Source organism: Gobio gobio (assembly GCF_949357685.1).
Source record: "Gobio gobio genome assembly, chromosome: 14".
NCBI lineage: Eukaryota > Metazoa > Chordata > Actinopteri > Cypriniformes > Gobionidae > Gobio > Gobio gobio.
The window spans coordinates 33664591-33692377 of NC_137107.1; the positions used below are offsets into that span (position 1 = coordinate 33664591).

General features: G+C 38.0%; 1 protein-coding gene across 1 annotated transcript; it reads left to right on the plus strand.

Annotated features, from left to right (window-relative positions):
* On the plus strand, nt 1–27392 carry tnfrsfa (tumor necrosis factor receptor superfamily, member a). Its single transcript, XM_079834656.1, has 10 exons — nt 1–264; nt 18340–18493; nt 19914–20042; nt 21821–21932; nt 22238–22368; nt 22475–22558; nt 23167–23204; nt 23444–23731; nt 23891–23927; nt 25021–27392. Exons 1-10 carry the CDS (start codon nt 244–246, stop codon nt 25308–25310), a joined length of 1284 nt encoding a protein of 427 aa, XP_079690782.1. The 5' UTR covers nt 1–243; the 3' UTR covers nt 25311–27392.
* Nucleotides 27393–27787: the final 395 nt, after the last annotated feature.

A 27787-nucleotide genomic window follows, 5' to 3' on the forward strand; every position in this document is an offset into this window, starting at 1 on the left:
GCTTTCTAACTTTTTTCATAGATCAGAGAGAAGCCTCGCATTACACCAACCGCCTTTCCGCGAGAAAGCAGCCGAGAGCCGAACATGATTCGGTTCTGACAGGCCGTCAAACATTGGATGTACTTTTATTTGTGCTGTCGCTTGTATTTTAATAGTTTGCTTTAATAACATTGTAACCGGAGAGGAAAAGCTATCAACAAGTGGGCTAAGTCGAAAAGTCGGGAAAAACACGCCATCCATAGGATGGATAAATCCATAGCCATGGTAAGAAAGCTTAACTTACTCGTTTTGTTGCTTGTAGATGTGTTTGTGAAATGTGTAATATTCAATGTATTGGATTATTTTATTGTTGGCTAGCCATTATTCTGTTCTTGTAAACATGGACGTGAATGTAAATTCCTTGTATTATCGGTCATAACGCGTTGAACGTTACTAAGTCAGTGTCGATTATGCGTATCAGACTTTTCGATATTCTAAATAGGCTCTTTAACAACCTTTCAGTCGGGTTAAGTCCTTTTTAATGTTTTAATTTGGTGTTAAATGCTTGTTTGATCATAATTATGAAAGTTGGTAGCAGTGATAATGAACATTGTCATAATGAAATAGCCATATTGGGCACTGATATTTTACAGCGGTTTAAAGTTCAGAAAACTAAGATAAGACTCAGATTTGTAAATATTAGCGGAGTGTTATGTTTTGTTGGATTTTGATTTCGTGATATCTGAATATTGGAACACATTTAATACACACGTGAGCAGTACAAGTCATGTGTAGTTTTAAAAATGATTGTCCTACCTAGGCAATATTTTCGGGCATTCAATGTAGCCTAAGTTACCTAGGCTAAGATGTTAAAAAAGTGCTGCCTAGGTAGGTTTTGAGTCACAGACGTGTGTGTGTGTGTTTTAGGATTTTTTATGATATGTTTTAGTGTACAATAACCAATATGCAAACCAGTTTAGCTAGTTCTTCTTAATTTCTGCTTTTATACAATTCATAAATAGATGACAATTAGGCTACAACAATACAAATGCATTACGAATATGTTATAATTGGTAATAATATAATAATTACTATTAATAATGCTACTACAGAAGTAGTATTTTTATTTATATATATGTTTTGCAATATGGCACATTTATGTTCTTCTACATTTTTGGGTTACGTGTATTTGCACTTAAGAATCAATGGCTATTATTATGAAATAATTGACTTTTATTTGTGAATTTGGATGCTGTTTCCCACCAAACAGTGGCATTTATTGGTTAAGAAGTGTAAAATTATTATCGGTCTGTCTCCGCTAGAAAAGCAAGTCTTGTCTCCCACTACTTGAAGTCTTCTCTTCTCTTATGAACCGCGTCTTGTGAGAGTTTTCTAAGAGTAGTGCCAGTGTTAAGTTTATTCCACATTTGAAAGAGCCATTCACTGCCCTTCTGTTGGTTTTTCCAGCTCCGCTTTGCCAAAAGTGGCACTATAAAAACGCTTCACTGACTGAATGCCTTGACTCACCTTTAAAACTTTCTCTTGAGTCCAGAGCCACCCTCGGCTCATGCTGTGTATCTTTAACTTAAGACTACACTGTTCCTCAAAGCAGCGACCCTCGAGATAATTGACAGTGTATTGAAATAACGCATGATGTTTGTTACTATGAGCTTAAGTGTATTTTTGTGTAAATTCATGTATTATGTAATAACATGCTAATATAAAGTAGCATTTGGGGCATTCAGCTAGTAGTTAATTAGATAATTAAATCATCAAAGCGAAGGGAGTGATTATCATCTTAACCACAGTGATTGTTGCCTGAACAACCTCTCTTTCCCATGAGCCCCAGGTGAGCTCACCCTACTTTGAAGCCCGTTTTTGTTTATTGAAATGACAGGGCAGAGATTGTTTGCAACATGGCTGTTTATGCATGCTGTAAACTATGCTAAGTTATGAGTCTGTTCTGGTTGGCCGGTTACTGGATGAAGATAGCTCATCCTTGCCAGTCTGCATAGCTCACACATTCCTGGGCCAGTGAGAGCGGATGGGGAGGGGGTGGACGGAGGCGTACGGCTCCCACTGTAAACTTCCTGTCAACACAGATGGCAGTGACAGGAATCAGATCTTTGTATACTCTTTCCACCCACAGTCACAAACATTTAGCATACAATCGGAGCGGGGGGTCCTTCTCTCTGAGTCTTTCCATACTCTTCCTTGAGACTCTTTTTCACGTTGTGCACCAATTTCTCTCTCCCTCCTGACTTTTTTTGGCCCTCTCAAACTCCTTCGATGTTATCGGAGTGTGCTCTCTAGGGTGTGGGCATGGACAGGAAGTGTGCACGGTATCTCTCCGAGCGGCCCTGAAATCCAAACAGGACATGTGCTACATACCCCGGGATCCACAAGAAAGACTCCAGAGCGGAGTCGACATCCCGCTGCTCGTTAGGAGCCTTTTAAAGCCACTTTGCACCGTCAGATGTTTATAGAATCCACATTTACGAGGAGACAGGAAGAGAGAAGATTGCGTGATGCAATTAAATGCAAAGCTCATTATCAGAGTAATCAGAGTGATGTGGATGTGTGGGAGTGTGTGTGTGTTAAAAATCGTGCCATATCTGTTTCTAAGTCTTTACTGTAGACTACACACAATAAACAAGGTCCAGAAGTGTTTATACTGAGATGAGAAGCACATTTATCTTGTTCTCAAGCTTTGCGGCTATTATTTAAGGATGTTGTTATGTTGATATATGAGTAGTTGACATGAAATGCTTTAGGGAAGGCTCCATTCATTTAAACATCACAATTTTTTAATGGAGCTTTTTAAAAAAAAAAAATATATATATATGTGTGTATGTATATATGTATGTGTGTGTGTGTGTGTGTGTGTGTGTGTGTGTGTGTGTGTGTGTGTGTGTGTGTGTGTGTGTGTGTGTGTGTGTGTGTGTGTGTGTGTGTGTGTGTGTGTGTGTGTGTGTGTGAATTGTGAGACTGGAATATTTGTACTTTTTTGCACAATGATTTTAGCCTAAAGTCTACTCAAGTTAGTATGAGTAGTTGCCATAAAATACTTTACTAAGCATAAATTAGGGAAGTGGACTTTCATGTGGTTTGACATGCTATACTCCATCTAAAACTATTTTAAACAGCCTTTTGCTAATTGTATGATATGCATGCAGCTTTTTTATATTTATATTTTAAAAATATTAGAATTATTTAAAAGTAAAACTATAATATATATATATATATATATATATATATATATATATATATATATATATATATATATATATATATATATATATATATATATATATATATATATATTAAATGTATATAAATAAATATGTCATTATTGTCAAATATTTGGCAAATATTTGCACTTAAAAAAATACTTTATTTAAATGTATTTTACTATTTAAAATGAAATATTTTAAACAAATAAATTGAAATATTTGTCACAGCATAGGACCTTTTAAAATTAGTGAAGGCAAAGAGTTGTTTGAAAAGGGTCCAAAACTTGACCTAAATGGTGGTTACATGGCCTATGATATACATTCATATACATAAAAACAATTACGTAATATGTCAATTACGTAATTCATATGTTTTTTCGTGAGTCATAAGCTCATGAGCGCAACATTTACATCTAGCTTATTCCACTTTGTGACGTTATATTGAAGTCGTGTGGCTTTAAAAAAGTTCAAGTAGTGGGAGACAAATGAAAGATTATCTGCAGTCGCAATGAAAGCATCATGGTAGCATGTGGGTTTGTGGTCAGCCTTTTTTCTTTTGCCATTTAGCTCTTCCCAGGAAAGGCGAGGCATCTGTCAGAGATTCATTTATGTCTAAGGTAGCCACACCTTACAGGTCACTGCACCCAGATTCAGTGACTGAACGGGAGATGTGTTACATATATTACAATGCACCTGCTATTCAGCTACCCTTCTATTCAACCCCCATTGACTTCAGTTAAAACGCTAATAGTGTGCATTTCTGTGTGTGCTTGTTCCTGTGTGTGTGTGTGTGTGTGTGTGTGTGTGTGTGTGTGTGTGTGTGTGTGTGTGTGTGTGTGTGTGTGTGTGTGTGTGTGTGTGTGTGTGTGTGTGTGTGTGTGTGTGTGTGTGTGTGTGTGTGTGTGTGTGTGTGTGTGTGTGTGTGTGTGTGTGTGTGTTCACACGTACCCCCTATCCAGTGTCTTCAAACAATAATTACCCATCGGTTTGACTCAAAATTGAACAGTCATTGGTGATCCTCCTCCTTGAAAACAACACCCTCTTGCTCTTTTATTCGTATGTCTCCTCCTCGCATGAATCCACAGGTGAATCGCAGATTGGGTAACCTGCCACTGTGTCAAACACGCTTAAATGAGGGTGTGTGCTTGAATGTAGGAAATTAGATGAGGGTGTTATGTCTCATTTAAGCCGATGGATAATAGTGTCAGATTGTAGCATGGGCACACCTGGCAGATGTTTTCCATGTGCATTTGCGGTGTGGATGAGTATTCCTGTAAAACCCTATCTTGGTTTTGATGTCACGGGACAAAGAACTTTTTTTTTTTTAGGTTCTATAAATAGAAAGAGCATGATAAGGACTTTTTAAATGTAGGTAGAGCTTGCAAGGTAGCACTATATTGAATGTTCTCAAATATTAGAGGCTTTTAATGTTTTTCACCTTTTTTTCTTTTGTAAATCAAAAGTGGTTTATTCTAATCATGTGTAATTGAAAACCTTCACAGCTCTAGAATTACTTTAGTCTGACATTTTCAGATGCCCGAATTAATGTTCACCTCGAATAGGTCAAAGAATGCATTCAGCGTATAAAAAAAAAACCAGCGGCCGGCACTGAACCTCCTGCTTGTGTGAGTGATGGGAAAGGCATTCGGCACAAAGCCTCCATCTGATGTGAGCTCACTGAGCTGAGGCTGGCTAATGAGTGGGGCAACTCAGCGTGGCACTGGCCTAATGTCATGGGAATATGTTTTTCAGGCTTAAAATGCCATCTTGCACAATGCATATGCCACTTGGCTATGCTAATCTTGTCTCCCATGAGCTCAAACACGTTGTTTGTGCAAGGTTGTTTTGTATTAATGCTGACATTAATGACGCATATTTTCCTTTGATAACAATACAGTAGTCTAAAGATTAACCAGTTGAGAAGAGCAAAGGTGATTGTTACCTCTAATAAAGCTTGTTTGAAACTCGTCCGACCTGTTTTTGATAATCAATGGGGCTGTCGTTCAAAGAAAAGAGACACTGAGTCATCCAGGCTTTAAAGCTTTTCATTGGACAAGACTTTGATCTGTGACGCATAGTCAAGCTATTTACCTCCTGATGTTTCCATGGAAAGGGCTGTGAATAGATGGAAATATTCAATGGTAATTAAATTTGCCGATTTAATGCGGGTTAGAGGTTATGTTACTCCGGCTGTTGTTAATATTCAGCTTTTCTGACTTAATTTTTATCTTGTTTGTCCCACCTAATGAAGTTCTACTACTTGTCAAAAAAAGAAAACGCGTCCCATTTTTGGTAAATTGAATAGACCTTTATTAAATAAGTTCAGATGTTTTCCACGTGGGCCCAAACCAGTAATGCAAGACATGAAGCATGCTATCTAGGGTGTTTAAACTGCCATTTTAGGGTGAATTAACCCATTTTTTTTTTTTCTTGTTGACTTAAAATTCCTCCAAACTTTTCTCTTTATCATACAACATGTTGTACCTCGTATATTGTGCAGAACCGCAGATGTGGTTTTACACAGGAAGTGCACTAAATCACTTTTTTTTCACATTCACATCTTTGTCTGTCTGTCTCTCTTACCCTCTCTTCCTCTTTCTAAAGGAAAGAGATTAGGACAGTCCTGTCTGGTCACTATTCACTGCGCTCTTTATTAACAGAAGACAGAAAAGCCACAGGAAATCTGAAATGTGGAAGGCTGTGTGCTGTCGTGGCTTTCTCGGGCTATTAATATCCTCCCACGCACACTAAGGACAGCAGGCCGCCCGCCTGATATCTCGGGCTGAGGGCTCGGTCAAACCCCCCATCATCTTCATGGGACTTAGAAAACACACTCGTTGAGCTGGAGGTTTCAGAATCCGCAGGTCGAACTGGCCGATGTGTTGTTGTTTGGGATTGTGATATAATTGGCGAAACTTGATGTTAACAGTTCTTAGGAGAAAATATTGCATTATTTAAAGGATTAGATGGTTGTTAAATCATTGTGCAGCTTGTTGTCACCAAAAGTTTGCTCCCATCAAAGACTGTGTGCGTGTTTTTCTGTGGCCCAGCATGGAGCTGAACTCCAAATGAAGCCTCCACATTGTCTGACTGTTTCCTGTGTTCCCCGAGAGGAGCCATTTACAGATTTTTCACACGCTCATACCCAAGATGCTAGTGTGTGTGTGTGTGTGTGTGTGTGTGTGCCTGCACATGATCTGTGGTTTAGGTAGAGTTCACAAGTTTCAGTATGTGTGTGACTGCCGTATTGCATCAAAAGGGCAGCCGTGATCTCACTGAAGTATGCAATGTTTTCAAAGCACTTTTGCATATTTTGTAGAGCTATATGTGTTTGTGATCTCATTCCCCTAAATCTATTACAAAGGTGAAAACTTGCCGCAATAAATCTGTTTTACTTTAATTTCCCCCTTAAAGGAGCAGTGGCCTGGTGTTTAGTACACATATTATAAATGAAAATGACAGTAATCAGCAAAAGTCAATACATAACTTGCTTTATTACTCACTATAGCAAAATGAGTAATGTATGTATATAGTATAGTAGTATATGGGAAAAAATAATATTATTGTATGTCTGTGTGTATATAGGCCTATATATACAAAAATAAATGATTTAAGAACTTTCCTCTAGCTCAAACAGTAGAGCATGGCGCCTGCAACGCCAAGGTCATGGGTTCGATCCCCAGGGAAAGCAAGAACTGACAAAATGTAAAATGTGTACCTTGAATGCAATGTAAGTCGCTTTGGATAAAAGCGTCTGCCTAATGTAAATGTAAGAAACAACTTTTATTTAGCAGGGAATGGGATGCATTAAAACTTAATGATCTTAAAGATCTAAACAAAAGTGACAGTATAAAGACATGAAGATTTCTTTTTTAAATAATGTTCTTTTGAGCTGTCTATTAATCAAAAATCACAAAAATGTGTTATGGTTTGCACAAAAATATGCAGCAGATCTTTTTTCAACATTGATAATAATACGTTTTTTTTTCTTGATTTCTGAAAGATAATGTGACACTGAAGACTGGAGTAATGGCTGCTAAAAATTCAGCTTTGCCATCACAGAACACACACACACACACACACACACACAAACGCTCAGAAGCCTGGTATTTTTTTTATTATTATTATTATTGAGTCATAGTGCAGGTGGTCTTAGTTTAAAACAAGTTTGCAACATTTCCCAATGTTATTGGCTCTCTTTCTGTGCTATGAATAATAAAAAATCATTTTATTTTCCCAATAATTTTTTCCCCATCAATCATTTTCCTTCTCTTTCGTTGAGTCCGTATCCTTGTGCAGCATGTTTATCATGTGCATCCTGTCAGTATAATGCGTAAAACACTGGAATCTGCAGATAATGTGAGGCACATGATTCCATAAGGTTCCTGTTCCGGACCGCTGGAAATAATGAAGAACGGTGTGTCGTCCCTTAACCGGTAGCTCTGTTAGAAATCATCTGTTACGTACTGGGGAAAAACTCCTGCCCATCCGCCAGTTCCAATCATCATACATAATGAAACGCACTGTACAGCATGTAGCGCGGATGTAACCCTAATTGAACACGTACACACACGCGGCAAACGTGAATGACTGACTGCCTTCTCGTACTGTAATTCTAAACAATAAAACCTGTGAGACCCCATTGTCAACTAGCCAAGACTGTGCCAGAAGTGTGTGAAAGAGATACAGGGAGAGATAGACGTACAGCTGCCCGTCCACATGTGGAAACGGGCACTTTTAAACAATGCAGATTTCATGTTCTCGCCTAATAGTGTGAGCTGGCAGCGAGCATTGTAAACTCCTTGATTGTTTAACTGTAGCAAAGGAAGCCAGCGCACGCTTTCATTCAGGCCAAAGGTTTCTTTGAACTGTTGTGCGCTGTGGTTGTTTATTGTATGCTGCCACTGGCATTAACCAGTTCATTCATGAGCTCTTGTGTGTGACCACCACTCTCAGTTACGTTTACTTTGGTGGTCAGCCAGTTAAACAAAACTCATTCATTCTTTCTCTGTCGTTCATTCAATAATCATAAATAGCATTTAGGATAGTGCTTTTTGGGTAGCTACCGTGTGTTAGGGTCAAGAGTCTCTTTTTTTTCTTTTAATTATGGGTAAGACTTCTGGTTTGTCTCTTATTTCCAGCTCAATCACTTGAAAGTAGTGGTGTAACCGTCAGTGATGCGCGGGTCAATGTATAAACAACCCGCACCCGACCGACGTTTTCAACTAACCCGCCCGCAACTCGGACCGCAAAAAAAAAGAAGAAAATATTGTACCCGACCCGCTTCCTGACCCGCATTTTTTAAAAGTAGTAAATGCTCATCGTAGCTCATTGGGCCATTGAGAAAATGTTTCAGGCCCTGGCGTGGTGCGCTCAGAGGTGCAGCAGCGAGAGCAGGAAGTTCTTGAGGCGGCCCATCATTTTCCATTTCAGCTCCAGATGCATATTATTGATGAACGCGATGTTTATGTTTCGACCCGGCTTGAAGAATTCATCAGCCCACATTTGGAAAACATTTGGAAAAGTGTGAAAGCCCTTAGGAGCGCAAACTGTTATTTTTCTGAATGCTGTATGATATAGCCTAGTGTTATGTAATACAGGCTTGATTTATTCATTTATTTCGTTAAATTTTCTTAACAATTAAGATGCTGCATGTGTTTATCCAGTCTAATCGAAGTGTGCGTCTCTCCCCCGACTTTCCCAACAAAAATCCCGCCCCCTCTCAGAAAATACATAAAACTGACTTTAAATGCGTTTAAAAGTAGCCTATTAAAATGGTACAATGGCATTGCTCAGTTCAACGTTTTGGGAAATCGGGCATTTTGTCCCGCGTCAGCATTTATTCAAAAGTTAATAACGCTCAACATTCAAAAGGTAAATAAGGATTTATTGACGATCCGACCGACCGTGACCCGAATATCATGAAAAATATTTTTGGATGACTCGTAACCGCGGGTAACCGCGGGTGGCCGCGGGCACCCGCTCATTTTGGATCAACCCGCGCATCACTGGTAACCGTGTATAGTGTGAGTGTCACAATATATCGCTACACAAAAATACAACAGTTTATTGTGGATAGCGACAATGTTTAGTTTCGTTCACCCAAAGTGGAAGTTTAGACCAAGCAGCAAGCCGGTTACCTTCCGGTCTCTCTCTTGAATCCAACACGGAAGTGACTTAAACTGCAATTCATCGACTGGCCACTAGAGACAGGCTCCAAAAGGGAATCAATCTCATAGACCCCCCCCCCCCATGTTAAAATGCCCAACTTTACAGCAGAAAAAAAAATTTACAGCCTGGTACAAAAAGTGTTTTTTATCTATATTGCTAATTTTGCTATGTGAGGGGGTGAATTTTTTTTTTACAACTTATCCGTTTAAATTATATTAAGCCTTAAAGTTCTGCATAATTAAGGGCGTGGCCACTTGATTGACAGTTGGATTGCCACTAGTCCACCCACATCCCGCCTCTTTAACCATTTTCGGTTATCCGGTAGTGACATGCTGCCAATATGGCGACGGCCGGCTCCGCCCACTTTGGGCTTCAAAAATGCTCTTCCGAAACCTATGGGTGAAATCACGGACACTACATCCATTGTTTTATGCGGTCTAATGGTTTGTTCGATTTAATTTAGCATCAGCGCAACAAATATGGTAAACCCAGAGGGTTGCACATTTTGGCTTCCATGATTATTAATTATTAATAATAAATAAAAAATAGAATGCATCACATTATTTAATAAAATACAGTATTTAAATGTTTTTAATACGCATAATTCTGTATTAAGCAGAATCATGAATACTTTCTATTTAGCGGCTGGTTGCGTAAACTGCTTGGACTAGTCTTACAAGTTAGTCATCAACTTTTTTCTTCAAGACTGATCATATTGTTTATTAAGTCAGTTACATAAAAAGGTAGATTGGTCTCATTTAAATATGAAAAGTGAGACTGATTAGCCCCAACTAATAACTGCTAGTTGGTAGACTAGTTCTTAAGACACAGTTTTAACTGGTGTCACCAAGTTCAACTCACCATTTTAAAGGGATAGTTCACCCAAAAATGAAATTCTGTCATTAACTCACCTTCAAGTTGCCTAGAGCCTGTATGAATTTCTTTTTTCTGCTGAACACAATAGAAGATATTTTGAAGAATGTGTATAATCAAACAGTTGATGGACCCCCATTGTCTTCCATAGTATGGTGAAAAATACTATGAAAGTCAATGGGGCCCATCAACTGTTCTGACATTCTCCAAAATATATTATTTTGTGTTCAGCAGAAGAAGAAAAAAATCATACAGGTTTGAGAATTTTCATTTTTGGGTGAACTATCACTGTAACTCTCTATTTTGGCTTTGTTTAATGTAATGTGAAAGTATCATATTGTGTATCGAACCGAATCATCTATTGTTACTTGTAAATGCTGCCAACTTTCATATCGCTTTTTTTTTGTCAGTTGCAAGTTGTTTTCACATCGTCTTCACAAGTCATTCCATCCATATTCAACAATTATTCACTCAGACAGAAGGAAAAGGGCGTCCCCTCTGGTCTGAACACGCCACGCTGGTGAGCTGCCAGTGCAAAGTGATTGTGGGTTTGGAGGACTCTCATCCTGGAGGTTAAGGTTACCACGCTGGTCTACGTCCTGACCACCTATTACAGGCCAAACCTGACCGCAGGCTGTCTGGACGCTGTGAATGTGTGTGCGTGCGAGTGTTTCCTTGTCATTTTTTGTAAAGGATGTTCTGTGAGATAACTGCATTGCACAAGTTTGATTTTAGCCGAGCGTAGACCTTGAAGTCTGAACCAGAATCACTGCTGCTTCCTCCAGTATAAATGAATTGCCTGGGAAAGCAGGAAGCCAGTTTGCGTCGAGTTTGTTCTGGTCTTATCTTAGTTTTAACCGGTCATGCCTACCGGCTGACCTGCGTCCCTCCGCTACTGAGACGCTTTTGTCACAGTTCACCAGTGGTTTATCGGGATAGTCTTGAAGCACTGATAATGGAGACAATAGTTCACTTTTAGAAGCGCTAGCTAATAAAAGCCAGACCACCGTTCCGCAAAAGTATTTTTCTGATGAGATTAGTTTTCTAAACAATGTTTGAGTTAGAATTATTAGCACAAGATCTGTCTTTTTATGTAATTATTTAGGCAGGATTGGGATTGTAGTTTTTTCTAAATTGGGAATGTCTTTTGTCTGGATAGGCGCTAATGTACTCATTTACTCATTTTAAGTCATTTACTACACAATTGAACTTTATTCTTCTTTATTCAATTTAACTTTTTTTATAGCTTTTTACTATATCTTCATTTTGTTATCATGTGTATTAGTAATGTTTTGACATGCATGACATCATTTTCCATTTTATTGCTGTCTTGGAGTTTCCTGAATACCCTAAGTTAAAAAGTTTATCATTTCTAGCTGTCTAAACACCTTTAAAAATAAATGTATGTGTGGGAAACATTTTTATAACAATAAAACTTAGAAGTTTAAGATTGTACATAAAATAAAAAAGTATAATACAATGATATATATTTTTTAATTTATATAAAAAATGTATACATTAAAAATCATAAAACATGTACATTTATAGTTTGTATTGGGGCCGGTTAAAATAATTACAGGTCGGCAGAAAAAAAAAATTTAGTCACGTTTGAAGATAAGATTTTGAAATACAAGCAACCAGGAAGTCACTGTGTTTTTTGCCAAAAGCTTTAAAAGGTGTGACTGTTATTGCAAACATATTATCAACAAATATTTTTTTCTTTCCAGCAAGCCATGTTATGACGTCCAAACTCTGATGTTACTTGTTTGTTAATAGTTTCTCTATGAGCTGTCAGCAAGATAGCTGACAAGTTAGTTCTAGTGCCGCTCTGGAATCCCAGTGATTCACCAGATATGGAATGTGCAGAGTGCAGACACAGGAAGTGATGTCACTGCCACTTCAATCTCCCTATCCGTGCCTCTCCAAAGAAAGAAAAAAAGACCACCTGTCCCAGGATCAGACGTGTTGCCATGGAGACATGGAGTTTCCATAGCATTCGCACACACAAACACAGTCAGGAAAAAGTTTGACTGCTTTTTAACGAGCGCTGGCATAGATGTCTGTCAGACAGGCTCCGCTGTCATTGGTGGGTGATGTCATTGGCAAATCAGTGAACTTTGACCTAGATCGGTTTGCATGTGCCAAGGGGGCAGGAACAGGTGTTGGACATTAATGCAGCTACTAATTTTTCAGGCTGCAGCAACTGATACGTGTGCTTCACTCTGTACTTTTCATCTCGTCTTTGCGGTGTGTGTGTGTGTGTTTGGGTGTGAGAGAGCGAGTACTGTAACTCATTAGTGTGACTTTTAATGTTCCACTCGTCTGAATGGCTTCAGTGTGTCCATTCGCAGTCAGGAATGTCTCTTCTTTCACTCGCCATTCCTCTCCGTCGATGCCTTCCCAAACTCCCATGTGCCTGCCCTACGTTTTGCGCCATTTCTGGGCCTCTCACACTCCGTCTATTGTATCTGTCCTCCTTCTCCCTTTCTTTTCAAATTCCTCCAGCACTCCATGGCCATCGCTCTCTGACCCCACCTCCCGACGGCTGCGTCTAAATGGTGCGATTGTGCGTGTGTGTGTTCATGTGAACGTCTGTGGAAAGTCTGACGTGAGCGCGGAGAGAGTGTGGCTCGACAGCGCTGCTCAATCCAGGAAACTCCCTTAGAACAACAAGGCATGGCTGACATCCAGAGAGCTCCGCTGGAGCCAAAGTTTGTCTCAGACTTCCCCCTAACACACACACACACTCGCTCAAGAAACTCTCACACATGCGTTCGGTTCGCCCCGCACTCATTTCATTGTCTCGAGAGGTTTTGCTGTCTGTGTGGACACTAAATGGCTTTTCGGTTCCCCTCAAGGCTGATAGACTCAGTCCGTCTTCCAACAAGAAGACCATTGTACACTCCTCTGAGTTCCAAACATTGCATCTCAATCCTCGGATAGAGTCTCCGCTCTGTTTTTTGAGTTGATTTACTGTGGTGTGATATTTCGGCTATTAAAGATGGGTTTGCGTTCAAATCTGCGGTTTGACAATGCAATAATTGTTGCGAACCTCATTTTGGGGGTTGCGTCGCACACTGTACCACGTATTGCCATATTGTCTAATACCCCCGGTCCTCTGCGGCGTCTTAACGCAGCTGTTCGGCTCTATTTGATACTAGTTTACAAGTATCATTCTGCTGCTAGTCTCACAGTGAGTGTGCTGTAAACCCCTGTGGTATGTCTTCTCTGATTGCTCTTCTGTTTTGGTAACCCTGTTGCTATTCTACAACTTTTAGGACATAATATTACACTGTCAACAATCTGAAGTTTTGCTGTTGCAGATGGTTGCCAGCACTGTAGTTTAACTTGTTGACTAAACATGGAATCAAAGGCATACTAGCATACTACTTTTGCAGGCATAACATACTCAGAAGATTTGCAAAAATATTAAGCGGAACTGTTGTCAACACTGATAATAATAAGAAATGTTTCTTGAGCAACAAATCAGCTTATTAGAATGATTTCTGAAGGATCATGTGACCCTGAAGACTAATGATACTGGAAATTCAGCTTTGCAGGAATCAATTGCATCTAATAGACCTGGTTTCAGAGACAGGGCTTAGATTAAGCCAAGATCAGGTGTGCATCTTGAGACAAAACAATGGCAGTGACATCTTTTAAGATGCAAAGTTGCTTTCAGTTAAGACAATTTTAGTATGGGACAAGGCTTAAGCCGGGGAAACCGGGAAATAATATATTAACATATTACTTTTTCAATCACAATATTATGGTTTTTAGTTACTGTACTTTTCATCAAAAAGCCTAAATGCAGCCATGGTGAGCATAAGAGACTTAAAGGTGCTGTATGTAAGAATTACAGCTAGTGGTTGAAATGGGTACTGCAGTCCAAATTCAAAATCATTTTTGCCCCACCCCCTCCTCCTTGACTAGGCGCTGGTCGCCAGTTGACAATGGAAGGCGAGGAGACTCGCACACTAAGTTTATGAGTATATTTATCAGTGTTTTAATGTGCTTACGTTCATGGAGATTTATTATTTTGCTGGCTTGCATGGCAGCAATACGCGGTGTTTTTCCGCCAACTGGCAACCTGTGGTGGTGAAATACTATTGGGTAAACTGGCAGTGTGCTTTATCGCACAGATCAAAACACAAATAGACATTCCGACACGGAACACACATTTCAAAGTCGAATAACTGACTGTAGCATTGCTTTTCAGAATAAACAGCATGTTTCCTAAATAAACATATTGTGGTATTTTTATGCTTTAGTACAGTCAAAAACTTACATACAGCACCTTTACATCTCCCATTTTTGCACTGTAGTGTATTCCATGTTCATTATGATGTCATAATGCTGCTTTTTTAAAACCTCTTTTTTTATATTAATGGGCTTATATTAATGGGTTTTTTTTCTAAACGGCTTTCAAAATGATACTTTATTTTTCTTTAAATTTCTCAATGTAACAAACACGCTGCATCAACATTTGATGCACCATGGTACAATTTTCAATTAGAATTTTTCATTTTATTATTCCTTTGCACACACAACCTAAGTCAAAAATAAAACCGATCATTCTGAAATCTGCGTGATTATGAAGTCTCATGTTTACACATGTCATATTAACATGTGATTTGTGATCGTACATAAATCAACAAAAAAAAATAGAATTCACCAACTTGGCCTGCCCTAAGGGACAACAGTGCCTATATATATATTGGAAAATAATGGTTAGTCAATCATAACAGAGATAATTTATGTATTAAAATGTTTAATTGTTGGATTTCATGGGCATTTGTTTACTTTTTGTGTTAATGTCCAATCAGCATCCTGAAGCATTTGATTTTGTTCATTAAGCTTCAATGTCACTAGTTTTTTTACCACAGGTGTCATAAATGAGCGCTTTTACATGACATTTAATGTTATATTGCACTACTGAGAAAAGCGACACAACCCTACGCTCTAGATAGAGTTGTGAGGTTTCACTTAAGTGCAAAGTGTTCAAGATAAAAGAGATGTGTGGGAATGTGTGTGTGTGCGCGTGTTTCAGAGCACATCCATATGGTGAATGAGTGTCTAACAGACATGTTCAAAGAAAGCCAATGTGTGTGGGCGAGAGAGAAAAGTAAAGGCATGGGCTGTACTCTGTATGTGTGTGTGTTTTTAAGAGGAAAAAGGAGTGTGATACGGTGGTTGCTTTTCATTCTTTCTCTCGCTGTGTGTGTGTGAGTTAAATGAGAGAATAGGAGAGATATTTGGGGTCGTTGTGAGCAGACAGAGATGTGTGTGTGTGAGGGAGTCAACGGCAGCTCTGTATGGACTGTGCATGCGGAGCAGAGGTCTTCTACTTCAGACGAGCACTTTACTCAGTCCCTGAGGCACCCCTTCTTTCTTCTCCCTCTTTTCAGCATGTCACAATGAGAAGGCCTCATTTACGGCTAAACAACACACTTTAGAGCCACCACTTCAAATGACCCACATTCTCCCAGACACAGAACACCACCGCCATACACCTCACTGGCAACTCGACACCATCGGCTCCATCTAACGGCCTACATTTCCCATTATCCTCTGAGACAAAAAGACAGAGATACCGAACTGACTGGCCAATGACCAGCACTGGGAACATTTGTTTATAGCGCCGTATTAATGTTAAAAAGAAACTCTGCTTAGCATTTCCTCCTCTAAAGTCCATTAATTATGTTGGTCAAGGTTTCTTGCAGCAAAATAGTTTTTATTTAGATTTAAATGACAATTTTTCACAGATCATGTTCCAATTCAACAGGCTGTTTTTGCTACTGTACCTTTAAGAGTTTAATATTACCATTCTTTGTTGCTATCGGAGAGCATATACAGTAAAACCAAAAAATATTCAGACACCAGATATAATTTTTTACTAGTGGGTGCAGGACACACTATAGTTAATTCATGTGAGGATAGCAAAATAAAGTAAACTGTGACATATATTATACCCAAAAATTACTTACCAACACGATTATCATTTTTGAGAGAAATAGTGAAGGTGAAAGCATATATGAACAAGTTCTCAGTTTAGGATTAGAAAAAAAATTAAACCCAAGCGCTCTTTGGTGACGTGGATGATTACCTTACTGTTGATCATCTCTCCATCATCATATAAAGCCCGCCCTGACAATTTAATTGGTCCGAGCAGCTCTTGTTCGAGCATAGTTGCTCCACAACGGATCAAGTCCAGACTCAAATGTTGTGGGCGGGGCTAAGTTCGGCTGGCATCCAGGCTAACCTTATACACCACAGACTGAACTAAGTTAAGCATTGCTTGGTCATTAATGGACCTAAATTGGTATTATCTAATTGTGTCCTTAAATTTATCAGCTGACTGCTGATTGGTTGATTGTAATCCATTATATACCTTTCTGTCAAAGTTATCTGACATTATCAAGATGAATTTGTTCTGACACAGTTTACCTCTCAGTTCTTGTCATATTTCATTACCATTTTTGAAACTATAGCGAATAAACTGTGATCATGTGGGAAAATGTTGAAGGTGTCTGAATAAATTTTGGTTTGACTTGATATAAAAAAGGTTTATTAAAATGTGTGAAATTGTAAAGTTGTCAATGTGCATCTTTAACTTTACATTGTCATACGAACAGTAAGCTTGTTGATTAAAGTTGCTCAAAGTAAAAAATGTTAAACCAAAAGTGAATAAAATTGATTCGGCAACAGCCACTGATGAATTCAGAGAGTTTATTCCATTAAGGATTCAATTAGATTGATTCAAAGCAGTAATGTTTTATTAAACAAATGAATCATAATAATAATTTCCATATGCCAGATTAATTACTTTTAAGTTTATTTGAGTGTCTTTGACGTCAACAACATCTTTTATTGGATAAGTTGACATGCCTGTTTATTTTGCTGTTCTAAATATGCATGATTATATGATTAGTTGCCTTTTATGATTTGCATTTAGCATTGTTTTTCATTGCAGTCCGTGATCTTATCAGAACTTGCCAACAACCCACCGGTTGAGAAAGTATTTTAGACGTTTACTGGTATTTTTCAAACCGTTTCCTTGGATCCCACAGCACATTTAGAGTTCTCTGTATGTGCGTTTTGTCAGGGTAGGCTGTTTTGTTCTAGTCCAGGAAAAGACTCTCTCCTGCTCTGTTAATTTGCTCCACTCTGCAGATGTGCACATCAGATGGTTTGAATTAAATGCTAGATTGCTCACACAAGGTCAGCTATGAGAACTCAGAATACCTCTCTGTTTGCCTCTGAGAAAGAAGTCTAAATGTGTGAAAGAGAGCATGACACTCCAGTCGTGTGAAAGTACAAAACTGGTATTTCTCCAGAAGAAACCTCTTATCTGCAGTCCTTCCCAGGCTTTTTTGTCTTGTGTGCCCACACAGCCCCATCAGGAAGGCTTAAATACCAATTCATCAACATCAACGGCAACAACAATTGATCTATAAATGAAATCCAGATGCGACATTTCACAAAAGTTATTTGCAGTCTTTGTTTCTGTTATATTTGTAATATAATGTTAATGAGAAGTAAAGGCATGTTGCTGACTGAAATTTTTACGACTGCAAATGTATTTATTTTCTAATTAATTTATAATTTATTTGCCTTTAGATATGTCTATATATGTTTGTTTGTTTGTTTGTTTGTTTGTTTATTTATTTATTTAGGAATTGAAAGCTTCAGTGTGTTTCCAAAAAATTGTCATAATTTACTCACCCTCAAACCTGTATGAGTTTCTTTGCTCTGCTGAACACAAAAGAAGATATTTTGAAGAATGTTTGTAACCAAGCAGGTAGAGCAACCATTGACTACCATAGTATTTTTTTCCCCCTACTATGGTAGTCAATGGTTGCTCTATCTGCTTGGTTACAAACATTCTTCAAAATATCTTCTTTTGTGTTCAGCAGACAGAGCAAAGAAACACATACAGGTTTGGAACAACTTGAGGAAATTTAATTTTTGGGTAAACTATCCCTTTAAGAAAGTAAAACCCACTGGGTACATGAATTGCAAGTCATCATGAATGCATATTAAAAAAAATCGAATTTCTTTTTTTTTTTTTCTCTTGCTCTAGGTCCCCATTATCTTTGCTTTGAGTGTTTTGGGTCATGGGGCAGCAGAGCTCGGGTTTGCTGGAGACCTCCAGAACCGCACAGCCAGACAGATGAGCTGTGTGGAGAACCAGCAGTACCCTCACAACGGCATCTGCTGCAAGAACTGTGAAGCTGGTAAGTAGCAGAGAAGATTCTGTCAAACCGTGAGAACATCCCTTGTAAAGGCCAGTATTGTAAACACAATTGACTCAACTCGCTCAAAGCAAAGTTTTTAAAGTAAATTACAGCATAGGCTTTAAAGATGATTAAAATGGCTTTCCGGGCTTTATCGATGAGGTGCTGACAAACATCCGTCAGTGATGCTATTAAGAGTGTTATTCTCTGATGAAGATTCGAACAGAAACGGCATTGTTATTTTAGAGCTTAAAACTCACATTTGTGTAACTCTGGTTCCTCATAGAGCTGTGTCTCACGAGAGATATTGTAAGGTATGTGCTAAAATGAAGTGTTTGTAGGCCTGGAGTTGGTGTTTAAAGACCCAAGAGAAGCTTAAATCACCAAACCTGTTGAAATGGGAATTAAACACAAAATATAGTATTGGGAATAACAATGAGAATATGTGGTAAATTTTTGTAATAATTTCTATTAAGTCCGTGATAATCACAGGATGGTTTCTTATTACCATGGTTAAAATCATGTAAAACAATACATTAAAAGATAGAATTTAATGTACAAAATGACAAATATAATACTATTATCAAGCGTTATGTTAGTTCGGGCAGGTCACGTTAGTCAAGCTTGCATCAGATGACTGTCAGCTGATCTACGTCTACCTATAGGAATACGATGTCTATCACAGCATACATGTATAAGCTCCTTCAGTACTATCAGCAGCTATCGAGTTTCTCCGGAGCTCATTTACCCTCCTCCATCCCCAGCTCGTCTGCATTCTGATTCCTCTTGAATCAGACTAAATTCACAAATTATGTTGCATATTAAATATTGACATTATTATATCTGTGATACATTATGTTGGTTATGTTCTGTTTACCCTATAGGGGTTAATCGCTGCCCTCCCTGCTCTTATCCATGCAGGACAGAAGTTCTTGCCAAGAACAGAACCATACCGCCAATCCAAACTGTATGCTAATTGTCAATCATCTTTGACGATAGTGGTTAAATAGTTAAATAATAATAAAAAAAGAGATTCTCAAATATTTCTACCAAAATACTAGTAAAAACAGTTACTTATTGTCAGATATGAGAAATACGGATTCATATTTTAATACTAGATGATTGGTGTCAGCATATGTACTAGGAAAAAACAATGAATGAAGGAAGGCATTTATATGTCATTTTAAATGATTAAATTACATCTTAATGTAACAAAAAGGTGGCATGTATTTTACACAGGGCTCAAATTTGCATGAAACATATTTGCCAAAATGTTGCATTCTGTGGCTTTAATAATACAATTATTTTAAATGGATTCGGTTCTGAATAAGAACTGTTTCCCATTCTACTTTTTGTCTTTTTTCTCAAACTGATATATCTTGCTATTTAATGTCTGTCATCTGTCTTTTCTGTAACACAGGCACTTATGTGAAAGAAAAGTGTAGCAGGGACCAGGAGACGGGCATATGCTCCCCGTGTGAGAAGGGCACGTATGCCGAGCACCCCACAGGCATGGAGCAGTGTCTGCAGTGTAGCCAGTGCCACAGAGGTAACGTTCTCCAATCTCCACTTTCCTCTCCAAACCAGCCATTTACCCCTGAATCAGTATCAGACCAGGTTAGATCTTCCTCTTAGGGTTGTTTAAAGAAAGTGTTTGAGTCCGGCCTGTGACTGGCACTTGGAGATACAGAAATCTCAACCTTCTGCTATTGTAATTGATTGTTCAGTTTTCCAGTAGACAGCCATCTGTAGTCTGCACTGACTCTCCAGAGAAGCAGAGCACTCAGGAATGTAACATTTATACATCTCGAATGAATAATGGAACACATATGGTCCTCGGCATGCTGGGAAGGCTATAACGCAACCCGTCGCCGGTGACTACTGGACAAACAATTAACTTCTGAAACTGCTTTCGGAAAACCGAAACGAAACAAAATTTCAGAAATTGTATAACGATACTTTGCTTTTGGAAATTTCAACTCGCCTTTGTGGGAAAATGTGCGGCGTACTGTGATCTGCAAGTGAGACGGAACATCTAAATCACGTCGAATCCATCCCAGAACGCTCCGCTGTGACAACCCATTCTTCTGCGAAGCTATTTAGTCTGTTTCTGGTTCCTCTGATGTCAAAGCCATCCATTAAACTGCTGTTTATTTTGATTGGACAGCCATGTTCACCGTTTATTAAACCATTTGATTTACCTAAACACTCTTTCCCACAAGACCCTACTGCTTGTTCAGATTCAAACTCCCTTGTAAACACTACATATTCGTATAAACAAAATCCCGCTCGCCTGTTTAGACAATGAGCCTCCCATAGGATTTGCATGAGGATGGGGACATAAGCAGGCCCCATGAATAGAGCTGAGTCTAGTGTTTCCTGTGCTGGACACCTCACTCCTGGGAATCTGAACTCCTAATGTTACACGTCCTGGGTGTGGCCCCACTCCTGTGTTCTTTCACTAGCCATTTGTGTGTGTATGAATGACTGATCTATCCTCTAGTGCATGCACCCCTTTGTGTCTGTTGTCCGGGATTGTGTGTATGCGTGTGTTTTAGGATGATGCAGGGTGTGCCTGTATCATGTGCCGTCTTGTTTGGTATCTATTTTGCGCAATTAATCACTCCCAGGTTAGTCCTTCTGCCTGCTGAGTCACATGGATGTGTTGATTAAGACTTTCCATGCAGTCCAACTGTTCTCTGAGAAGGATATTATTTGTAGAAAATGTAACGCTGGCTCTGTATCAATCCAACATTGATCCACTCATGCATTTCACCCTTCACAGGGGGATTGTTTTTCTCTGAGGCTGAGATTAGTTTTAATTGAATGTTAAAATCTAGATTGAATATGCATCTGAATCTGTATGCTAAATTTAAATGTCAAAGGTGCATTTCAGAGATCAGCTGTAGAATCAGAGATTAGTTGTAACAAATGTAAATTGAAATCCTAAATATGGATTGAATCTGTATCGGCATTTGGATTCATCCAACATTTAAAGAATGTTCTTCTGAAGTAGAGATTAGTTTTAACATGCATTGGATCATTATTTGATTTCAATGTGGATTGAATATGGATCTAGATTGAATCTAGCTCCGGATTATTCTCTTCATATGTGAATAATTGAATCTGGATTGATCCTATCATTCAGTTCCCGCTTCAGATATGTGTTAAGACTTTAGATCTGGATTGAATCTGGATTCTATACATAACATTGATCCAAATTTGGTCACCCTTCCAAAGTTTTATGTCCATTGCTTCTCTCCCACTTTTTTCTGATGTCTTCATCCTTCCTTCCCATAACTCTTGTTTCTCTCCCACCCTTTACAGATCAGATCATAGTTGCAGAATGCACCAGCACAAGCAACACCAAGTGTGACTGCAAATCTGGTACCTTCTGCCTGCCAGACGAGCCATGTGAAGTGTGCAAGAAATGCACCAGGTGAGTTCCTCTCTTCCTCTGGAATGTGCTCTTCCCATTTGTCCTCTGTTCTGCAACACCCTGATGAAAGCAGACAGATCTGACACTCCCACCCTCTATTCTCTTAACCTTTCAGCCCCAGCCCCTGCTTTAGATCACCACATCCAATGAGTCAGATCCCTTTCCCACTGATTCACTCTCTCCGCCTATAACCCCTGAGGCTTTCACTGTGCTGTTGATAATGACAGTCATTTTAAGACTCCTATTTTAAGCCTTTGGCTTCACGCCTTTTCTAAAAGGCATATTTTCTGACCATGGTTTTGCAGGTGCAAAGCTGACGAGGAAGAAGGGAGCCGCTGCACCGCGACATCCAATACAAAGTGCAGGAAGCGCACCACTTCTACAACAGAAGGTCCAACAGACAAGCCATTGCCATCAAATAACACTAATCCTATAGGTAAGGCCAGGGCATGTTTCAAAATTGAATTGCGAAATTAAGTGATGTTAGTTACACTGCATCATGTAGTAATAAATATTTAATTTAATCTGATTTTCTTTTTTAGCGGCTGCTATACCAATTGTGCTTGTGCTGATCGTGGTTCTGCTTGGATTATTTTTATGGAGGAAATGTCGACGTCAAAAAAGCGGTATGTTTGGGAACCGTTAATCCTTGTTTTGAGTAACCACTGTTGGGTGGAATGCTTTACTAAGTAGTGTAATTTGTGTTATTACCGTATTATTTAATTACTTTCCCACTGATTACTCATAATTTTTCGGTAATTTGATTACAGTGACCTTTGATATATAATTGCATTAAATTATACTATAATTGACTATAGAACAATTCTATTCAATAGAATTCGTCAATATTTTATCTAGTGTTAATTTTTTTTTTTATGTAACCTTCTCCCTTTAAATACTTTGGTCAGTTTGAGATGCAATTTTATATAATTTTTTTGAAAGAATTGAAAGAGCAGTTTCATGTCTATCATTGTATTGTTCAACTGGTTGATATGGGATTTAGAAGGTAATAAGTAATGCAATACTTTTTAGAGATAGTAATTAGTCCAGTAATATAATTACACTACTGAAGATGTAATTGCTAACTAGTTTTTAATTGACAAACTGTGAATAACACAGCAGTGGGAGTTGTTATATCTGTATGAGAAGTTTGAAGCTTTTTAAACTACATTTACATGGCATATATCTGCAAAATGTACTTTTTAATGAATATTTTCTGTCAACTTTATTTCAGAGACAGCTGGTGATTTGAAAGAAGTGAAGATTCCTATTGTAAGTGTCTTTTGACATTTTTTGTTGTTGTTGGTATTATTTAGAGTAATTCGATTTAATATTATTCTGATGCTTTAAATAAACCTTTAAATTTGAAACAAATTAAAACTATATTTAATGTATAAATAAATATATTTTAAGGAAACATCAAATACAATCTTAATAATTTTTATTTTTTAAATCATTACATTTTGTTTAATTACCCATAGTTTTAATCGGTTGTTGTTGCCATTACCCAGGATGAGTGCCCAAGATCAGAAGAGGAACAAGAGAACAGCCACAATGCTGGATTGGAGAGGGAGGAGGTGCAACGGCCCTTGATGACGCAAGAAACACAGGAAACGGGTAGCAAGAGCATACCTGTGGAGGATGAAGACCGGGGATTGGGCGACAGCTTGCCAAACACGACCAGCTCTTCTCAAACCAGTCTATCTGCTCTACCTTCTGCAGTCTATATCGAGGATTCGCCTCGATCGAGTCCCCCGGCCCCGAGAGAGACGGAGAGAGATGCCGAGTCATGGGCGAAGGTTAGTCAAATCAATCACACAGATTTTACACGGCTAAATACCACACAACGACAAGATGGTGCCTTCAAATGTGTGAAAAGATCCATGTTTGCAAGTGCTGCAGAATGGTCCTGTTAACTAAATTCACATTGACAAGCCTTTTTTTTTTTTTTTTCATAGGATGATGGTCCTCCCAGAAAACTTGTTCCTGTACTTGGTAAGATATTACTCCCTCAGTTACAGTATTTGGACAGTACTGTTAATAAAAAATAAAAATAATTGACTAGTACAACATGATGTGACTGTTTAGTGACCTGTTCTGATGGTAATTCAGACATGAATGATTTTTTTGTGAGTTTAGACAGAGCATGATAGAAATATGTTGCCTATATATATATATATATATATATATATATATATATATATATATATATATATATATATATATATATATATATATATATATAATTTTTTTTCTTTTTTTTTCCTTGTGATATTATTCTGAAGAATGCAAATGTTTAAGAACCGTTAATGGAACCGAGAGAAAAAAATAAGATACCCTTCTGTTCAAAAGATTTGGGTCAAAATGATTTTTTAAAAAACAGTAATATTGTGAAATATTATTACAATTTTAAATAAAAATTTCACTTTTCTTACAGTAATTCACTTTTTTCAGAATTCTTAAAATACAATGTTCAAATTTCATTTATTTGAAATGGATTTTTTTTTAAACATTATAAATGTCTTTACAGTGACTGAATAAAAAAAAAGGTAACACTTTAAAATAAGGTTGTATTAGTTAACATTAGTTAATGCATTAGTTAACATGAACTAACCATGACTGTATAACAACACCTCTGTTCAGCATTAGTTAATCTTTGTTAACGTCATAAAAATCCAGCTGTTCATGGTTTGTTCATGTTAGTTCACAGTGCATTAACTAATGTTAACAAGATTTTAATAATGCATTAGTAAATGTGGAAATTAACATTAACAATGATAAATAAATGCTTTATAAGTGCAGTGCATTATTAGTTAATGTTAACTAATGAACCTTATTGTAAAGTGTTACCAAAAAATCATTAAAAAAATCTTATTGACCCAGTAGTTTGAACAAGTGTATATCATAAAAATATGAAAATATTACATTTCAATATGAAATTAATTCTGTTCAAGTATTTATTCATTCCTAACCATAATTATAAGTATGCAACACACACTATTCATCAATATAACTAGTAATTTCACGTTCATATTACAGAAATGGGCTATTAGACAAGTTCTGAAGTCTCAATGCTTTGATTTAATAGGTGAGGAGGAGTCTCTGAGCAAGAGTTTTGACCTGTTTGACACCCTGGACGTGCGGTACCACAACAAGTTCTTCCGTAGCATCGGCGTGAGCGACAACGCCATCAAGGTGGCCGAAACGCAGCATCCCGTGGACAAAGTCTACGACCTACTGCGGGTGTGGATGCAAAAAGAGGGCCTGCGGGCAAACATTAACACGTTAATACAGGCTCTTCTGGACCTGGACCAGCGGTATTCGGCAGAACACATCGCCTCCAAGGCTGTTGAGCGAGGCTACTACAAATATGAATGATGAAGCCTCTTCAAGACTTTAAGAGTAAAAGAACAAAATAAATGAGAGGTGTAGATTTCTTTTGAATTCTCCCCAATGGGCCTGTTGGTCTCAACTTGATGTCCCGTAACGGAGACATTGGTGAATCGCCTCTCTGTAGCGCCCACGGTGGGTTTAGAAGCCAACACTGGACCCTTTTTTAAGGATTTACACTGGCTAGCAGTAGAGGGCGCTGTGTTCCCTCTCAACCGTGCATTCTAGTGTTATTCAATGCACTGGCCTCAGGCTTTCAAACTACAGGTTGGTCCAAAGCCTGCGTATAGATGTCATTAAACCTTTGGTTGCGCCAAATGTATGTAGTTATGTGCCTTTTATGTGTTGACTACAGACAAGCACAAACTGAAGATTTTCACACTAAATGTAGTCGTATTTCTAAATCACTTCTGTCCTTAGCTACAAGCCTTGTTACAAATGAACAAACATGCCTCAAGATGAGCTCAGAACTTTGGGTTTTGGATTTCAGATGTGTACCGTTATGTCAGCAGTTTAGGGTTTCATTTGAAGTTTAGAACATTCATTTTTTTGGTTGTTACAGAATATCTCCTATGCTAGGCTGCCCCCGAATTATGCCAGTCTGTGAAAGGTGATTTTTGTTTTGTCCACCCCTCCCCACCACCTCCCCCATCCAATACGACCTGTTTGGTGCAAGGCTGAGATATGTTTTTCACCTTCTCGACCTTTTTTGTCTGTTCCGTTGTCCTTGTTAATATTTAAAAAAGTGATGTATTTATTTGTACTGTGTAATTACGTATTATTTATACCTGTTACCAATATTCACCTACAGTAAGTGTTCCTGAAGCATTTTTCCCGCCTTTTAGGCAGCGTGACTGAGATGTTCACAAGACAAATCCCTCCGGTCCTTTCACAAGCGGATTTAGTGCCACAGCCATCTCCCCGTAGTTTTTCCTATAGCTAAGACATTTCTACGTTTACCCTGACTCGTCGTTGAATCACAAAATGTTGTTGAGGTGTATTATAAAAGATTGAAAGAGTACCACGGTCAGTATCTCTTGGGCGCTTGTAACTGCTTCCGCAGGTTGCATTAATGTCGAGGATAAGGAGGCATTTCAAACTTCTGCTTGCTGTTCTTGTTTTTTTTTTTTATATGCGGTAGTGCACAGGTACGTTTTTAAAATAGCTAAAAGATGAAGGAAATATATGCTCATCCAGAAACTACGTAATTGCGTTTTGTCTAGTATGTACATAGTTGTCAAGAATTCTATTAAAACGAAACTAATAGATATATATTTATGGAAGCTCAACGTAATGAAGTACTGACTAAAAACCAAACCGAAGGAACAAATTGAAATGCAAAATGAACAAACGGAATAGATGTTATCTAAATAAACAGGGCTTCCAAATTCATTTACTCAGCAGTAAATGAACTGTGACGTCTGACTCGGCTGTTTAGCTATGTACATGTATCAGTGTATGAAATAGGATGGATACATATTCTCAGATCAGCTTTACCTTTGAACAGATTTGTTTGAGTTAGTATGGAAAGCGGAAAGCTGAAATCAGATCAGGACAAAAATGGCTCCCCCGTCCCATTGAGCTTCCCCGTTTAATTATGAAATTGTAGAGCTGTCGTACAGTGCAGGCACTGCCACCTATTGACGTAGAGTTGAATAGCAAGAGAAAAAACCTGCATCAATTTCAAGGGACCTTTTTTCCACATCTTAACCGTTTTTTTCCTTCTTCACATCTTTCATCTTTTTGCACTGAATTTTAACATTGAGTGTCTCTTCAGATGTAGGTGCAGGAGTTTGAGCAGTTCGGTGCCATCTATTTCTCTGTGTTTTCTGAGGTTTTTATACTTTTTTTGTTTGTTTGTTTGTTTTATATTGACGCCACATTGTTTCTGCCTTGACGCCTCTAACACAGATGCATGCCTCAGTGCTCGCTCATTCTATGCTTTTTCCACAATATCTCTCTACGAGTAGAAGTTTTGTATCTCCTCTTTTTCCCCTTAGACGATTGTTTGCTCGTTTATGAATGTCAAATGTTTGCTGTTGCAAAATGTTTGTAGAATGTTTTTGTTTTAAAATAATAATAAAAAAAAATATCAAAAAAGTTTCCATGGCAAGTTCATCCATCAGAAGTCCAAGAAAGAAGTTATTGTAATTGTTTTAATTTGTCGTGTATCATTAATGTCAGATAGATAGATAGATAGATAGATAGATAGATAGATAGATAGATAGATAGATAGATAGATAGATAGATAGATAGATAGATAGATAGATAGATAGATAGATAGATAGATAGATAGATAGATAGATAGATAGATAGATAGATAGATAGATAGATAGATAGATAGATTATAATGTGTGTTTTCTTGTTGACATAACGTGGCATTTTCACTGTCACACAAGATTTAAAAAAAATTATGTAATTAGTATTGTCATAAAATGCAGTAAATGATTAAACATATATTTGTC